We start from the raw sequence: 16,418 nt of genomic DNA on the forward strand, positions 1-16,418 counted from the left end.
CAGGTTCGTGCCCCGGTCCGGGAAGATCCCACATGCCGTGGAGCGCCTGGGCCCGTGAACCACGGCCACTGGGCCTGCGCGTCCGGAGCCTGTGCTCCGCGACGGGAGAGGCCACAGCGGTGAGAGGCCCGCGTACCGCAAAAAAAAAAAAAAAAAAAAAATCATTGAAAAACTGGAAGCTCTAGTAGAGCCCACACTTAAACAAATAGCTTAAGTTTACTGGTAGCTGCCATGCACTGTTTGGTTGGATTTGAAAAGTATTTACTGAGCACCTATTACTTGCTGGACACTGTTTTAGATGCTGGGGGTACAGCAGTGAACAAAAATAATCATGGAGTTTATAGTCTAAAGAGGAGAGACAGAAAACATAATTCTATATTAGGAAGTGATAAATGCTATAGAAAAATAAAACAGGGTTAAGAGGGTTTGGGAGCGTGTGGGTGGGAAGGGTGCTTGCACTTACACACTCATTTCAATACCTGGCTGTCTCCGATGGGAATTTGAGTTTGTGCCCGCGATTGCATATCAGAACCGTCATGTATTGTCACGTATATGCTATACACTGTCCCCATAAAACTGTCAGCAACTTGAAGGCAGGGACGGTGCCTCATTCGTGTCTGGATTCCCAGAGTCGAGCAGTGTTTTCAGTGTAAGAGCGCGATGGAAAGCGAAAAGTGAGGAGTCCCGATTTCCACGGTGGTTATTCTGGCGGGGTTTAGGCGCCGAGGAGAGTGTAACCCCAGAACCGCCAGGAGCGGAGCCAAACCCTTCGCCGACTCTCGAAACCAGTGAGGCTCCATCCGTTTCCAGGGCAACGGGACTGTGACGCGAACGTAGCCGCGGGCCCTCAGCCGCGCGGGACTAGCCCATATTTTAGGAAGGAACTAAACTGGAGAGAACTTGGCCGTCGGAACCAGCAGCCCTACGCAGGGAATCCCAGAACACCTCGCCCCCTGCAGAACTGCCGCCGGCATTGCAGCTCCCGGTCCTCTGGCGTCGCCAAGTTATAGGCTCGACAACTTCCGGCCCTGAAGGTCCCCCCTCCATGGCTTGCCGGGGTCCTAGCGATGGAAAGGTGGCCTCGGCGGCCGCCTGACCCCTACGGGGGCTTCGGATCAGGGCTGCCGCCTCCTCCCGGAGGGCGGCGGCTACAGGGCCGCTGAGAAGATGCCCGCAGCTGGTGGGACCTCATACCGGGAGGAGAGGTCGGGGCGGAGCGCAAGGGCGGAACGCGGACCTGGAGCTGGTCCGTCAGGCAGGAGTGGGGCAGATGCGGTGGCGGAAGTGCCGGACGCGACTGGAGCCGAGCCGTCTAGGAAGCCGGGGCCGTGGGTACCCCAGCCCGGAGCAGCTGTAGAGCCTCCGCCTGACCGCAGCAACTTGGGCTCGGGCGCCGGCGAGATGCCTCTGTTTACCGCCAACCACTTCGAGCAAGATGTGGGTAAGTGCTGGGCCGGGGCCCCAAGCCGTTGTTTGTTGTGCTAGAAAGTGGGCGGTGGCGACTCCGGGGACTGGAAAGCCTAGCAAAGGGGGAGGAGGGTGCGGCGTCGCCGCTGCCTGGCAGCCGGGATTTTTCTGGGGGCAACCTCGGCGCGTCCCTAGCTGCCAGGGGAGTGTCCCCAGCCCACCTGAGGTTGGGGACCCCGAAAGAGGACCGTTCCCCTCGCCAGGCACAGGAATAGGGAGGAGCCTGGGGTTCTCTGGAGACCGGACTAATTGAGCAATTGCGGAGTTGATGACACAGAACTTCCAGCTCCCTCTAGAACTGGTTGAGTCTTGTGTCCCCCCCTCCCCACTCCCCCGCCCCGCGGTTAAAAGTGATGCAGCAGACCCTGTTGTCTAGGGCAGCTCAGCACTTAGAGACTTCAACTTGCCCCGGTTCAATAAGAAGAACCTATTTTATCTCGCTTATATATAGATGCGTCCAACCCTTGATCGCACGGCTTCAGGATTTATTTATGATAGTTGGAAGTGTTACACTATCCATGGATAGTGCAGGTGCTATAAGGTGTTCTGCCTTAGGGTATGGAAAGGAAAACCCCAGGATTTCAAAACAGTCCAGAACACCTGTTTTACTTCTTGGGGGGTCGTCAGTGACTATGGAGTGAGAAAAAGATGGATTGGGCATGAGAACTCTTAACTTGTGGCTTTAGAAAAACAGTAAACCAAGCTGGCTAAAATAAATATTTTTGTAGCAGTAGTTAATTCTAGGTAGAGTTTTAGGATTTAGTGGAATGAAAAAAACACATGGCTGCAAATTGCCAGTTATACAGAATATTGCACCTGTTTCATAGTTACAATTTTCTAATTATGGGGAAAGTCTAGAAAGTGCCCTATTTTGGTATATTATGTGATTCCAAAAATGTGTTCAGAAGTCAAATATGATGTATAAGTACCTTCCTTTCGCAGAGAGCTAAAAAACTATAGATTTTGATCCTTAGATAGTCTTCAAATATGTATTTCCATAATTTCATTCAACTTTTTTCTTGGTAGTTTAACATTGCCAACTGCTATAAATCTAGGAAGCATAATGTTGAGGTTCACAGCGTCTGCTTTTGGAACACCTAATGATGTCTTCCTTTGCTGCAGTGAGACCTTCACTTTTTATTGTTGTGAAGACTTTCATTTTGTCATAGTGGAAAAAAAAGGCAAAATAGAATAAGACAAATGATTTTCAAACTTAACAACTGTGGAACTCTTCAAGGGAGATCTTTCCTGGCAGCCCATTGTTTTCTGATTGACAACTTCTCTGGTGAAAGTAAGCCAAGTTGCTTTTCTAAACCTCCCCCTCAGTGTCTCCTGAGGTTCCTACATGGTTTAGTGGATCACAGTTTAGTTCCACTGTAGTAAAAGAAGCACTGCTGTTCAGACAAAAAAAAAAAAAAAATACTGTGTATAGATTATTTCATGGGCAGTGCCATCAGCCAAAACTTCAAGTACTTACTTGTTAACTCAAGTATGACTGACTGAAGTCAGTTTCCAAAAGGCAGTTTAAGATAAAATAGAAAGTTTGATTGTAACCTCTTTTAGGCAAGTGGTTGGAATTAATAGAAAAAGTGGCATGAAATACTAAGGATTTCAAATTGGCTTTATACATCTATCATAGAAGAAAAATTATATATTGCACTTTTCAAAACTTAAAGCCCCTGTTAATTTGAAATACAGTAGTTAAGTAATATGACGATCAAGTCATTGTTTAACTTGAGATGCCCACAGGAATGTTCCTTTGCAGTGTCATTGTCCTTTTCATCTTTCTTTGATTCAGTCAGATTTTTATTACCATTGTTTCTTTTTTGTCATAGCTTTGTTTACCTTTCATTCAACAAACAGGCTTTGAGTGATTACTGTGTGTCAGACAGTGTGTATCAGACTTTGGGAGCACAAATTTAATAAATAAACTGGGTTCCCTCAAGGAACTCTCAATCTAATGGAGGACTCGTACACACATAAAAAGATAATTGTATTTTTCACACCATATTACGATACTAGAAATACAGGAGATGCTTTACATTCTCCCTGTATTTAAAACAATCATCTTCCCTGAAGAGAAGACAAGGACCTTCAGGCAGACACTTTATTTGTAAAAGTGTTGACACTATCCTCTCTCTTCCTCTGCTATCCTGATAGCACTTACACCTGCAGGAAGTGACCATCTCTTACTATATGTATGGTTTGGTCATTTTTATAATTAACTGTAAAGTTGAAACTACATTCCTTTGGTCGATGCAGTCTCATCAGAGGGTGAACAGTGTTTCTGACATCATTCATGTGGGGAAGAAATCCTTTTCTCAGACCCTGAGACTCTGAGAAAAGGCTGTAGTGACTCAAGATGTCTAGGAAGGCACTCATAAGTTGATGATGGTATATGACTTGTCAAATGGTAGCCGGCCAAAGGCTAAGAGGTAAGGAACTCTGGCAAGTTCCTGTTTTTTTTCTTTTTTTTCTTGGAGTCAGAACCTACAAATCCTGAAAGGTATGCTAGGTATGGTAGCATTAGAGCTCTTTAAATATTTATTGGATCGCTTCTCAGCCTTTTGATCGGCTAAGATCAAGTGTAAATATTTATTGGATTTCTTCTAATATGGGTTTATTGTTTGTTTTGTTGAATAAAATTCCTTTGAAGCTGTGCTGAGAAAAAAAGAGAAAATATCCACACACATCCCCCCTCACCCCGGCCCTGATTCTTATCTTGAAGGGGAGTGTAGTTTTCCTAAGGTAGAGAGCTGGTTTGGGGCAGCCTTTTTAGGAGATCCCAAGGAGAAAGTAAAACGTGAGGGACAGAGCCACAATAGGAAGATTTAGTGGCAGTGTTAAAAGGGCAGACAGATGTCATTTCCTTACATCCTGTACCGATTTTTCCAGTCTCATTACATTGATTCCTGAGTCATGGATGTCTGTTCTGCTCCGTAACCCCAGTTCTTATTTCCGTGTCTTTTTTCTCCTTACTCAAGCCAGGCAATCTTTCTTGCCAGTTTCTGTCTCTGTGCCGTTTACTACTATTCACTGATAGATTTTTGCTTTTTTCAGCAATACTTGGTATCTCCTTTCTTAAAGATAAACTTACTTGTGTCCCACAGAGCTGAGCTCAAATTCTACTTCTACAAAAACTCTTTTCACACAGTGGATTGAAGTATGAACTTTATCTTAAAAGGAGACTTTTCCAAGTAAAATTTGAATGCATGTATTGCTATGTCTTTGGCTTGTGTTTGGTCAAATAACTTGACAGTGAGTAGCTTGGAGTTTTTGATAATGGAATCGTTTTCTCCAATGAAATTTTACAAGAAACCCTAATATAAAAATAGATATTGGGCTTCCCTGGTGGCGCAGTGGTTGAGAGTCCGCCTGCCGATGCAGGCGACACGGGTTTGTGCCCCAGTCCGGGAAGATCCCACATGCCACGGAACGGCTGGACCCGTGAGCCATGGCCGCTGAGCCTGCGCGTCCGGAGCCTGTGCTCCGCAACGGGGGAGGCCACAACAGTGAGAGGCCCGCGTATTGCAAAAAAAAAAAAAAAAAAAAAAAGATATTGATGGCACTCTGGTAATACAAATTTACTTTATACATTTAAATATATTACATTTACATAGTCATTAAGGCAATTCTTGAACACATGAGGTTGTTGCAAAATATTAAAATTAAAAAAATTTTGGTTTTAGGTGAGAATGACAGCTGTAACAGCCAGTTTTTTTCCTATACTTTCTTTTGCTTACATGGTACCAAAAATTTCTAATACCTACTCCTAATTAAAATAGTTACAAATTTTAATTAATATATTTTGTAATTTTTTAAACGATGAAAAATTTTTAGCATAAAGTACAGAATATAACATAAACTCTATTCCTGTCAGTCACCTCTGTCAAGTCCTAACATTTTGCCACACTTCATTCTTTTTTTTTTAAAGAAAACATTCAAAATACAGTAGAAATTATTACTTTTATTTATTAGCTACCTGATAATATTCTTTTTCCTCTCTTCTCAGAGTTAAACACTCTAAAAAGATTTAAAAGTCTATTTTGTAATATATACTATACATACAAATATACTATATATATTGTTTTGCATGTTTTTAAACTTCATAAAAAATAATATTCTCTGTAGTCATTTGTAGCTTGTCATTTAGCATTTTTTGTGAGAGTTATTCATGTTGATGCTTGTAGCTTTAGTTCATTAATTTTAAGAGCTATGTGATATTCCACATTTTTTAACCCATTCTCCTATTAATGAACATGAAGTTTTTTGCAGTTTTTTGCTATCACAGACAACACTGCAGTGAAAGTTATTATCCACGTTTTCTTCTTCACAAGAGTGAGAGATTCTCAAGGGATTGTATCTTGAAGAGGAATTCTTTTTTAAAAATGCATATAGTGCAAAGTTGCAAAATGTTAAATAATACAGAATTGTTCTTCTAAGTGTTTGTGGGAGATTTTACTCCCACCAACAGTGGAAGTGAAGTCCCTGTTGTTCCACAGTCTCACTAACGCTGGGTATTGTCAGACTTTAAAATTTATGCCAATTTGATGGGTGTGAAATAGGGCATTGTTTTCCATTTATTTCAGCTTCATTGCAGTTGAGCATCTTTTCATGTCTCTTGGTCAGTCTGTTTTCTTTTTGTATAAATTGCCTGCTCCTTACTTTCATGTACTTATTATTCTGTTGGATTATTTTTTCTTATTGATTTTTAAAGTTTCACATGCGTTCTCTACTAATCTTTTGTTGTTTATGTGAATTGCAAATATATATCCTTGTCTGTTGCTTCTTTTTGTTTTTCTTTTTGTGCTGCCTTTTACTATTAAGAAGATTGAAGTTTCGGTTTAGTAATATTGTCTTTCTCCCTTGATTTTATTTTTCTTGTTCAAGAAAAGCTTTCTCTCCTCCTTGAGTCTATAAGGATCTTGCTATGTTTTCTTCTGAAAGTTTTATTGAAGTTTTGATTTTCACAGTTAGGTCTTTAGTCCACCTGGACTTGGTCTTTATGTAAGGTCTAAGGAGAGATTTGATTGGATAGTCGATTCACAGTAGTCAATTATCAGTTGCCTAATCACCATTTATTGAATTATCTATCCTTCCCCCACTAGTTTGGAGCACTTTCTCCTTCATATAGTAAATCCCTTTCCTTGTATGAGGTCTGTGTCTGTGCTTTCTGTTCTACACTGTTCTCTTTATCTATCCTGTACCAATACCACATTCTAATGCCATTGGCCTCTATAGGTGGTAGGGCAAGCCCCCTGTCTTGTTTTTCTTCATTTTTATACTCTTAGCTGGTTTTTGCCTTTTTTCTTTCATATGGGTTTATTATCAGATTAGTAAAATCATAAAAGGGAATTTCTTTTATGTTCTTTTAGAATTTGAGAAGACATTGTAGTTTATATTTTTGATTCATATGCACTGATGATGTTGATAGTTAATAATACACTTTTTATTTCCTGATAATAATGTTTAGTTCTAATCTTACTTAGATTATATAGTTGACCCTTGAACAACTCGGGGGGTTAGGGATGCTGACCCCCTGTACAGCTGAAAATCCATGTGTTAACTTTTGACTCCCCCAAAACTTAACTACTAATAGCCTACTGTTGACTGGAAGCCTTACCGATAACAGTCAGTTAACATGTTTTGAAGGTTATGTGTATATCTACATATATTTTATACAATTCATGACATACTTTTTTCTTATTTTTTTTGATATTTCTAGGCTACCCGGTTTGTCTGCAAGTTTTTTCTAATTGTTACAAATCTCCAAAAATTTTTCCAATATAGTTATTTTTAAAAATCTGTATATTAAGTGGATCTCTGCAGTTAAAACCCATGTTATTCAAGGGTCAAGTGTAATTGTAAAGTTAGGTAAGAGAGCAAGAGGATGATTTTTCTACAAGTAAGTATACACATACTACTACTGTCCCTTGAGGTGGAAGGGAAAGGGAAAGAACTTTTTTTTTTTTAAATATTATTGCCTTATTAGGCTCTGTAACTTTACTTGATAGTGAATAAATGTTTGTATTGAGTATAGGGATTGAACCTAAGAAGGTCTATATGACAGATATCAGACATTGCCCCCTGAAAATTATTGACATTTTGAAGCCACCTACTTATTTTCAGCTCATATTACTTCAACTTCATATAAAAAATTTGTTGGTACATGGTGGTGTAATTTTAAGAATTTTAGCCATTCTAGTGGCATCTCTTTGTGGCTTTAATAAGTATTTATTTATCTAATCTTTAATATAGTTGTTCACTAAATTAATATCCTCTTTTTTGAAATATCTGTTTAAGTTTTTCACCCATTTTTCTTTTCACTTAATTTTCACAACTCCTCTTTTAAGCATGGCAGCCATTTTAATTTCCATTTTACAGATGAGAACATGGATTCAGATTTGAGTCAGAGCTGAGGTGAACTACCTAGCAACCTTAAGCTAATATGTAAGTTTCAGAGCTGGGAATAGAGAAGGTGGGTCTTCAGTGTTAGTGGGTGATGTGTGTACTCCACATGTGCATAATGATTTCCTCAGTCTGCAGAGGTTATGTGGTCATCTGCCCAACCTAACTGCTTTTGATTCTCCATCTGTGATGTTTTGGCGTGTTAGTGGCTACTTTGAGACTCATTTTTCCTTTTCCCCAGCTCTTATTGTGTCTTGCACGTGAAGCTTCCAGATAGGTCTGTTAAAATAGAAATTATACTTACTACATTTATTCTTCTGCCCTGTTCCGTAATGTAAGGATGTTTGTAGAAAAGAGCATGCCTGTTCTGTGGAGTTGTGAGGGGGTATGGCTCTCAATGAACAGGATTACAGAGGGCATCTTGGGAGTATTAGACAAGAAGAAAGTGAACTTGTAGGAATGTAAAGGCTGGCTCTAGACCTTTTACCTTTTAAATAGATGATTTACAATATTAGAAGGAAGTAAAAGATGATTTTAATTTTGTTTCTTCCTTTTTCCTATCTGCCCAACTCTCTAAACTCTTCCTAGTCCCCCCACAAATGTTGGTGGTAACATGTGAAATGAAAAAAGAGTAGCAATCACTCTTCTGTATTCCACCAGAGCAAGAAGTTCTTAAATATGTACATTGTGTTATTAAATGATGCGGTAAATGGAGTTAAGTGTGGCATTGTGTCTGATTCTTTTCTTATAAACAAGAGTTGGTCTTGCATTTGTCCTATTCAGTATGTTTAAAATGTTCATGCATAGAGAAACTGAAAACTAACTTGTTGAAAGAGTTAATTTAGCAGTTTTGAACAAAAATTGCACCCAAGAGGCAGATTAATAGAAAATATGCCCTGAGCCAGACTGCCTAGACTGAAATCCCGCTTCTACTATTTAGTATCTGTATGATCTTGTGCTAGTTACTTTTCTGTCTCAGTTTGCTCATGTATAAAATGGGGCATCTTCATTGGATTCAATGTAAGTAGTTTAGCGTATGTAAAATACTTTGAAACTATTGTTATTTTTTTCTTTTTTAGTTAATTAATTTATTTTTGGCTGTGTTGGGTCTTCGTTGCTGCGCACGGGCTTTCTCTAGTTGCGGCGAGCGGGGGCTACTCTTCATTGCAGTGTGCAGGCTTCTCATTGCGGTGTCTCCTCTTTGTTGCAGAGCACGGGCTCTAGGCGTGCAGGCTTCAGTAGTTGTGGCACACTGGCTCAGTAGTTGTGGCTCGCAGGTTCTCGAATGCAGGCTCAGTAGTTGTGGCGCACGAGGCTTAGTTGCTCCGTGGCATGTGGGATCTTCCCGAACCAGGGCTCGAACCCGTGTCCTCTGCATTGGCAGGCAGGTTCTTAACCACTGTGCCACCAGGGAAATCATTGTTATTGTTTTTTAATTAATTATTACCTATCATTCATTACTCAGAGCTGTAAGTAGGCTTTCATTTTAGGAAAAGTAGAATTTATATTACTGTTTTCTCCAGAGTAAACTGAAGATTTGTATCAATAAAAATTTTACCCAAACAAATCAAAGCATTAAATGGGGAGGAGGATTAAATAAGAAAATGTATGTTGAACCCAAGTACTCTAAAATGCTAAGTGTGGTTGTTGTCATTGGAGTCAGAGAAGCAGTGAAATATTTATAATCTGTCAGTTTGAAGTATTGGGCGTTTAAATATTTTAATTTAACTACAGAAGAATTGTGTGGTCTAGAAATTTAATAACAAATATGTATTTAATAGTGTAAACATGTAAGATTTCTAAACTAGAAAAAATTGGCTGTTCTGTATTTTCAAGTAATTGTTTAGTTTATAATGAATTGGTACAAAGAAAAAGCATTTTTATATCTTTAGTAAAAGCTGTCAGCTATGGTTTCCTGTTAGATACCAAAATGAATTTTACTTATTTACTTGCTTTCCATTTTCTAGTTTATTTCTTCTTCTGGGAAAAAAAAATTTTTTTTTTTGCCAGTTTTCCCCTGTTCTTCTACTATAGTTTTAAGGTATAAAAATAATTGTTTAAAATTAATACATAAGAAGTAATTTTTCCTCTAAGATCTAAGCATTGCTTTAGTCATAGCCCAAGATATTGATATATAGTATCCTAATTATAATAAAATTTTATGTTACCTTCTGTTATAGTCTTAATTATATGTTGTGATTGTTAATGTCCATGTGATTGGCTATTATGTTTGATCTAATACAAATACAGTGTATTCAGAGAACACACTGAGTCTGTTGTCCTAGATTATTTCTAGGTGTTGGTAGTTTTGTGCACATTTGAAGAAATATTTAAACTCTGCTTTAATGTACAGGCAGTCTTCACTTTACGTAATTCCAACATGCATGAATTTAGTTACCATGTGTAATTAATTAACAACAATTCCCCAACAACAAGTCTGTAATAACCTGAGCATAGAGCCCAACTGAGCCTGCTTAGATTTTGAACTACAGAACTATGAGCTAATAATGGGTGGTGTTTTAAACCACTAATTTGCATTTGTTACATAGAAAGTTTAAAAACTTAATATACTGAGACTCTTCAGTTTTCTTAAATCTTTTTTCGCTGTTCTTCAAATTTGATAACTTTTGTTGACTTTTCTTCATGTTCACTAACTTTTTTTTTTTTACATGTTCAGGTTTGTATCTGAGGTTATATTAACTGTATAATACTGAAACTTTCTTTTTTTACCAAATGACAACCATTTCCTCCATTACTCAAAACTGTATATGAACACATCCCATAGTAGTTGACAGTTAGGACTTTTGACTTAATTGCATTCATTCACTTGCTCATTCATTCATTCTTCAAACATTGAGTAGTCATTTTAATTTACCATAGATTGTGCTTATGTGTTTCCTTTCCCATGATAAATTAACTTTTGAGTAAGGATCACTTTTTAAAATTTTCATTTATTTTTTGGTACAGCAAGTTCTTGTCATCCACTTTATACACATCAGTGTATACATGTCAATCCCAATCACCGAATTCATCACTCCACCACCACCCTCCCCACTGCATCCCCCCTTGGTGTCCATACGTTTGTTCTCTTCATCTATGTCTCAATTTCTGCCCCGCAAACTGGTTCATCTGTACCATTTTTCTAGGTTCCACATATATGCGTTAATATGCGATATTTATTATTCTCTTTGTGGCTTACTTCACTCTGTAAGACAGTCTCTAGATTCATCCACGTCTCTACAAATGACCCAGTTTTGTTCCCTTTTATGGCTGAGTAATATTCCATTGTATATACGTACCACATCTTCTTTATCCATTCGTCTGTCGATGGGCATTTAGGTTGCTTCCATGACCTGGCTATGGTAAACAGTGCTGCAATGAACATTGGGGTGCATGTGGTTTTTTTTGTTTCTTTGTTTTTGTTTAATACAGCAGCTTCTTATTAGTTATCAATTTTATACACATCAGTGTATATATGTCAATCTCAATCACCCAATTCAGCACACCACCATCCTCACTCCCCCGTGGCTTTCCCCCCTTGATGTCCATACGTTTGTTCTCTACATCTATGTCTCAACTTCTGCCCTGCAAACCGGTTCATCTGTACCATTTTTCTAGGTTCCACATACATGTGTTAATATACGATATTTGTTTTTCTCGTTCTGACTTACTTCACTCTGTATGACAGTCTATAGATACATCCATGTCTCAACAAATGACTCAATTTCGTTCCTTTTTATGGCTGAGTAATATTCCATTGTATATATGTACCACATCTTCTTTATCTGTTCGTCTGTCGATGGGCATTTAGGTTGCTTCCATAACCTGGCTATTGTAAATAGTGCTGCAGTGAACATTGGGGTACATGTGTCTTTTTGAATTATGGTTTTCTGTGGGTATATGCCCAGTAGTGGGATTGCTGGATCATATGGTAAATCTATTTTTAGTTTTTTAAGGAACCTCCATACTATACTCCATAGTGGCTGTATCAATTTACATTCCCACCAACAGTGCAAGAGGGTTCCCTTTTCTCCACACCCTCTCCAGCATTTGTTGTTTGTAGATTTTCTGATGATGCCCATTCTAACTGGTGTGAGGTGATACCTAATTGTAGTTTTGATTTGCATTTCTCTAATAATTAATGATGTTGAGCAACTTTTCATGTGCTTCTTGGCCATCTGTATGCCCTCTTTGGAGAAATAACTATTTAGGTCTTCTGCCCATTTTTTGATTGGGTTGTTTGCTTTTTTAATATTGAGCTGAATGAGCTGTTTATATATTTTGGAGATTAATCCTTTCTCCATTGATTCGTTTGCAAATATATTTTCCCATTCTGAGGGTTGTCTTTTCATCTTGTTTGTAGTTTCCTTTGCTTTGCAAAAGCTTTGAAGTTTCATTAGGTCCCACTTGTTTATTTTTCTTTTTATGTCCATTACTCTAGGAGGTGGATCAAAAAAGATCTTGCTGTGATTTATGTCAAAGAGTGTTCTTCTTATGTTTTCCTTTAAGAGTTTTATAGTGTCCTGTCTTGCATTTAGGTCTCTAATCCATTTTGATCTCTAATCCATTTTGAGTTTATTTTTGTGTGTGGTGTTAGGGAGTGTTCTAATTTCATTCTTTTACATGTAGCTGTCCAGTTTTCCCAGCACCACTTATTGAAGAGGCTGTCTTTCTCCATTGTATATCCTAGCCTCCATTGTCATAGATTAGTTGACCATAATAGGTGCGTGGGTTTGTCTCTGGGCTTTCTATCCTGTTCCATTGATCTATAGTTCTGGTTTTGTGCCAGTACCACATTGTCTTGATTATTGTAGCTTTGTAGTATAGTCTGAAGTCAAGGACTCTGATTCCTCCAGCTCTGTTTTTTTCCCGCAAGACTGCTTTGGCTATTCAGGGTCTTTTGTGTCTCCATACGAATTTTAAGATTTTTTGTTCTTGTTCTGTAAAAAATGGCATTGGTAGTTTGATAGGGATTGCACTGAATCTGTAGATTGCTTTGGGTAGTATAGTCATTTTGACAATATTGATTCTTCCAATCCAAGAACATGGTATATCTCTCCAATTGTTGATATCATCTTTAATTTATTTCAACAGTGTCTTATAGTTTTCTGCTTACAGGTTCTTTGTCTCCTTAGGTAGGTTTATTCCTAGGTATTTTATTCTTTTTGGTGCAATGGTAAATGGGAGTGTTTCCTTAATTTCTCTTTCAGATTTTTCATCATTAGTGTATAGGAATGCAAGAGATTTCTGTGCATTAATTTTGTATCCTGCAGCTTTACCAAATTCATTGATTAGCTCTAGTAGTTTTCTGGTGATGTCTTTAGGATTCTCTATGTATAATATCATGTCATCTGCAAACAGTGACAGTTTTACTTCCTCTTTTCCAGTTTGTATTCCTTTTATTTCTTTTTCTTCTCTGATTGCCGTGGCTAGGACTTCCAAAACTATGTTGAATAAGAGTGGTGAGATTGGACATCCTTGTCTTGTTCCTGATCTTAGAGGAAATGCTTTCAGTTTTTCACCATTGAGAATGATGTTGCTGTGGGTTTGTCATATATGGTCTTTATTATGTTGAGGTAGTTTCCCTCTGTGCCCACTTTCTGGAGAGTTTTTATCATAAATGGGTGTTGAATTTTGTCAAAAGCTTTTCTACATCTATTGAGATGATCATATGGTTTTTCTCCTTCAGTTTGTTAATATGGTGTATCACATTGATTGGTTTGCGTATATTGAAGAATCCTTGCATCCCTGGGATAAATCCCACTTGATCATGGTGAATGATCCTTTTAATGTGTTGTTGGATTCTGTGTGCTAGTATTTTGTTGAGGATTTTTGCATCTATATTCATCAGTGATATTGGTCTATAATTTTCTTTTTTTGTAGTATCTTTGTCTGGTTTTGGTATCAGGGTGATGGTGGCCTCGTAGAATGAGTTTGGGAGTGTTCCTTTCTCTGCAATTTTTTGGAAGAGTTCGAGAAGAATGGGTGTTAGCTCTTCTCTAAATATTTGATAGAATTCACCTGTGAAGCCATGTGGTCCTGGACTTTTGTTTGCTGGAAGATTTTTAATCACAGTTTCAATTTCATTACTTGTGATTTCGTCTGTTCATATTTTCTATTTCTTCCTGGTTCAGTCTGGGAAGGTTATACCTTTCTAAGATTTTGTCCATTTCTTCCACGTTGTCCATTTTATTGCCATAGAGGTGCTTGTAGCAGTCTCTTAGGATGCTTTGTACTTCTGCAGTTCTGTTGTAACTTTTCTTTTTTCATTTCTAATTTTATTGATTTGAGTCCTCTCCCTCTTTTTCTTGATGAGTCTGGCTAATGGTTTATCAGTTTTGTTTATCTTCTCAAAGAGCCACCTTTTAGTTTTATTGATCTTTGCTATTGTTTTCTTTGTTTCTGTTTCATTTATTTCAGCTCTGATCTTTATGATTTCTTACCTTCTACTAATTCTGGGTTTTGTTTGTTCTTCTTTCTCTAGTTCCTTTAGGTGTAAGGTTAGATTGTTTATTTGAGATTTTTCTTCTTTCTTGAGGTAGGCTTGTATAGCTTTAAACTTCCCTCTTAGAACTACTTTTGCTGCATCCCGTAGGTTTTGGATCGTTATGTTTTCATTATCATGTGTCTCTCGGTATTTCTTGGTTTCCTGTTTGATTTCTTCAGTGATCTCTTGGTTATTTAGTAAAGTATTGTTTAGCTTCCATGTGTTTGTGTTTTTTACGTTTTTATCCCTGTAATTCATTTCTAATCTCATAGCATTGTGGTCAGAAAAGATGCTTGATATGATTTCAGTTTTCTTAAATTTACTGAGGCTTGATTTGTGACCAAGATGTCATCTGTCCTGGAGAATGTTCCATGTGCACTTGAGAAGAAAGTGTAATCTGCTGTTTTGGGATGGAATGTCCTATAAATATCAATTAAATCTATCTGGTCTGTTGTGTCATTTAAAGCTTGTTTTTCCTTATTAATTTTCTGTTTGGATGATTTGTACATTGGTGTAAGTGAGGTGTTAAAATCCCCCACTATTATTGTGTTACTGTCGATTTCCTGTTTTATAGCTGTTAGCAGTTGCCTTATGTATTGAGGTGCTCCTATGTTGGATGCATATATATTTATAATTGTTATATCTTCTTCTTGAATTGATTCCTTGATTATTATGTAATGTCCTTCTTTGTTTCGTAACATTATTTTAAAGTCTATTTTATCTGATATGAGTATTGCTACTGCAGCTTTCTTTTGATTTCCACTTGCATGGAATATCTTTTTCCATCCCCTCACTTTCAGTATGAATGTGTCCCTAGGTCTGGAGTGAGTCTCTTGTAGACAACATATATATGGGTCTTGCTTTTGTATCCATTCAGCAAGCCTGTGTCTTGGTTGGAGCATTTAATCCATTCACGTTTAAGGTAATTATTGATATGTATGTTCCTATTACCATTTTCTTAATTGTTTTGGGTTTGTTCTTCTAGGTCCTTTTTTTCTCTTGTGTTTCCCACTTAGAGAAGTTTCTTTAGCATTTGTTGTAGAGCTGGTTTGATAGTGCTGAATTCTCTTAGCTCTTGCTTGTCTGTAAAGCTTTTGATTTCTCCATCGAATCTGAATGAGATCCTTGCCGGGTAGAGTAATCTTCGGTGTAGATTTTTCCCTTTCATCACTTTAAGTATATCATGGCACTAGCTTCTGGCCTGTAGAGTTTCTCCTGAGAAATCAGCTCTTAACCTTATGGGAGTTCCCTTGTTTGTTATTTGTCATTTTTCCCTTGCTGCTTTCAATAATTTTTCTTTGTCTTTAATTTTTGCCAATTTGATTATTATGTGTCTCGGCGTGTTTCTCCCTGGATTTATCCTGTATGTGACTCACTGTGCTTCCTGGACTTGGTTGGCTATTTCCTTTCCCGTGTTAGGGAAGCTTTCGAGTATAATCTGTTCAAATATTTTCTCAGGTCCTTTCTCTCTCTCTTTTCCTTCTGGGACCCCTATAATGCGAATGTTATTGCATTTATTGTTGTCCCAGAGGTCTCTTTATTTTATAAATAAAGACAGTCCCAGGCTGTCTTTATTTCTTTTCATTCTTTTTTCTTTATTCTGTTCCGCAGTAGTGAATTCCACCATTCTGTCTTCCAGGTCACTTATCCATTCTTCTACCTCAGTTATTCTGCTATTGAGTCATTCTAATGTATTTTTCATTTCAGTTATTGTGTTGTTCATTTCTGTTTGTTTGTTCTTTAATTCTTCTAGATCTTTGTTAAACATTTCTTGCATCTTCTTGATCTTTGTCTCCATTCTTTTTCCAAAGTCCTGGATCACCTTCACTATCATTATTCTGAATTCTTTTTCTGGAAGGTTTCCTATCTCCACTCCATTTAGTTGTTTTTCTGGGGTTTTATCGTGTTCCTTCATCTGGTACATAGCCCTCTGCCTTTCATCTTGTCTATCTTTCTGTGAATGTGGTGTTTGTTCCACAGGCTGCAGGATTGTAGTTCTTCTTCCTTCTGCTGTCTGCCCTCTGGTGGATGAGGCTATCTAAGAGGCTTGTCAGGT

General features: G+C 38.1%; 1 protein-coding gene across 3 annotated transcripts in view; it reads left to right on the forward strand.

The window, feature by feature from the left end:
- The first annotated feature begins 1,284 nt into the window (after nt 1-1,284).
- The window catches only part of STAM2 (signal transducing adaptor molecule 2), a 51,121-nt gene continuing 35,987 nt past the window's right edge, over nt 1,285-16,418 (forward strand). Inside the window, exon 1 of one of the 3 annotated variants that reach the window (XM_082658322.1) lies at nt 1,285-1,441. In XM_082658322.1, coding sequence (XP_082514448.1) covers nt 1,402-1,441 — 40 coding nt within the window. In that variant the 5' untranslated portion in view covers nt 1,285-1,401. Of the gene's footprint in view, nt 1,442-2,720; nt 2,759-16,418 lie in introns of those variants that run through there. The other 2 variants (XM_082658323.1, XM_082658324.1) reach the window with 2 other exon arrangements.

Source organism: Grampus griseus (genome assembly GCF_964374135.1).
Source record: "Grampus griseus genome assembly, chromosome: 7".
Lineage (NCBI taxonomy): Eukaryota > Metazoa > Chordata > Mammalia > Artiodactyla > Delphinidae > Grampus > Grampus griseus.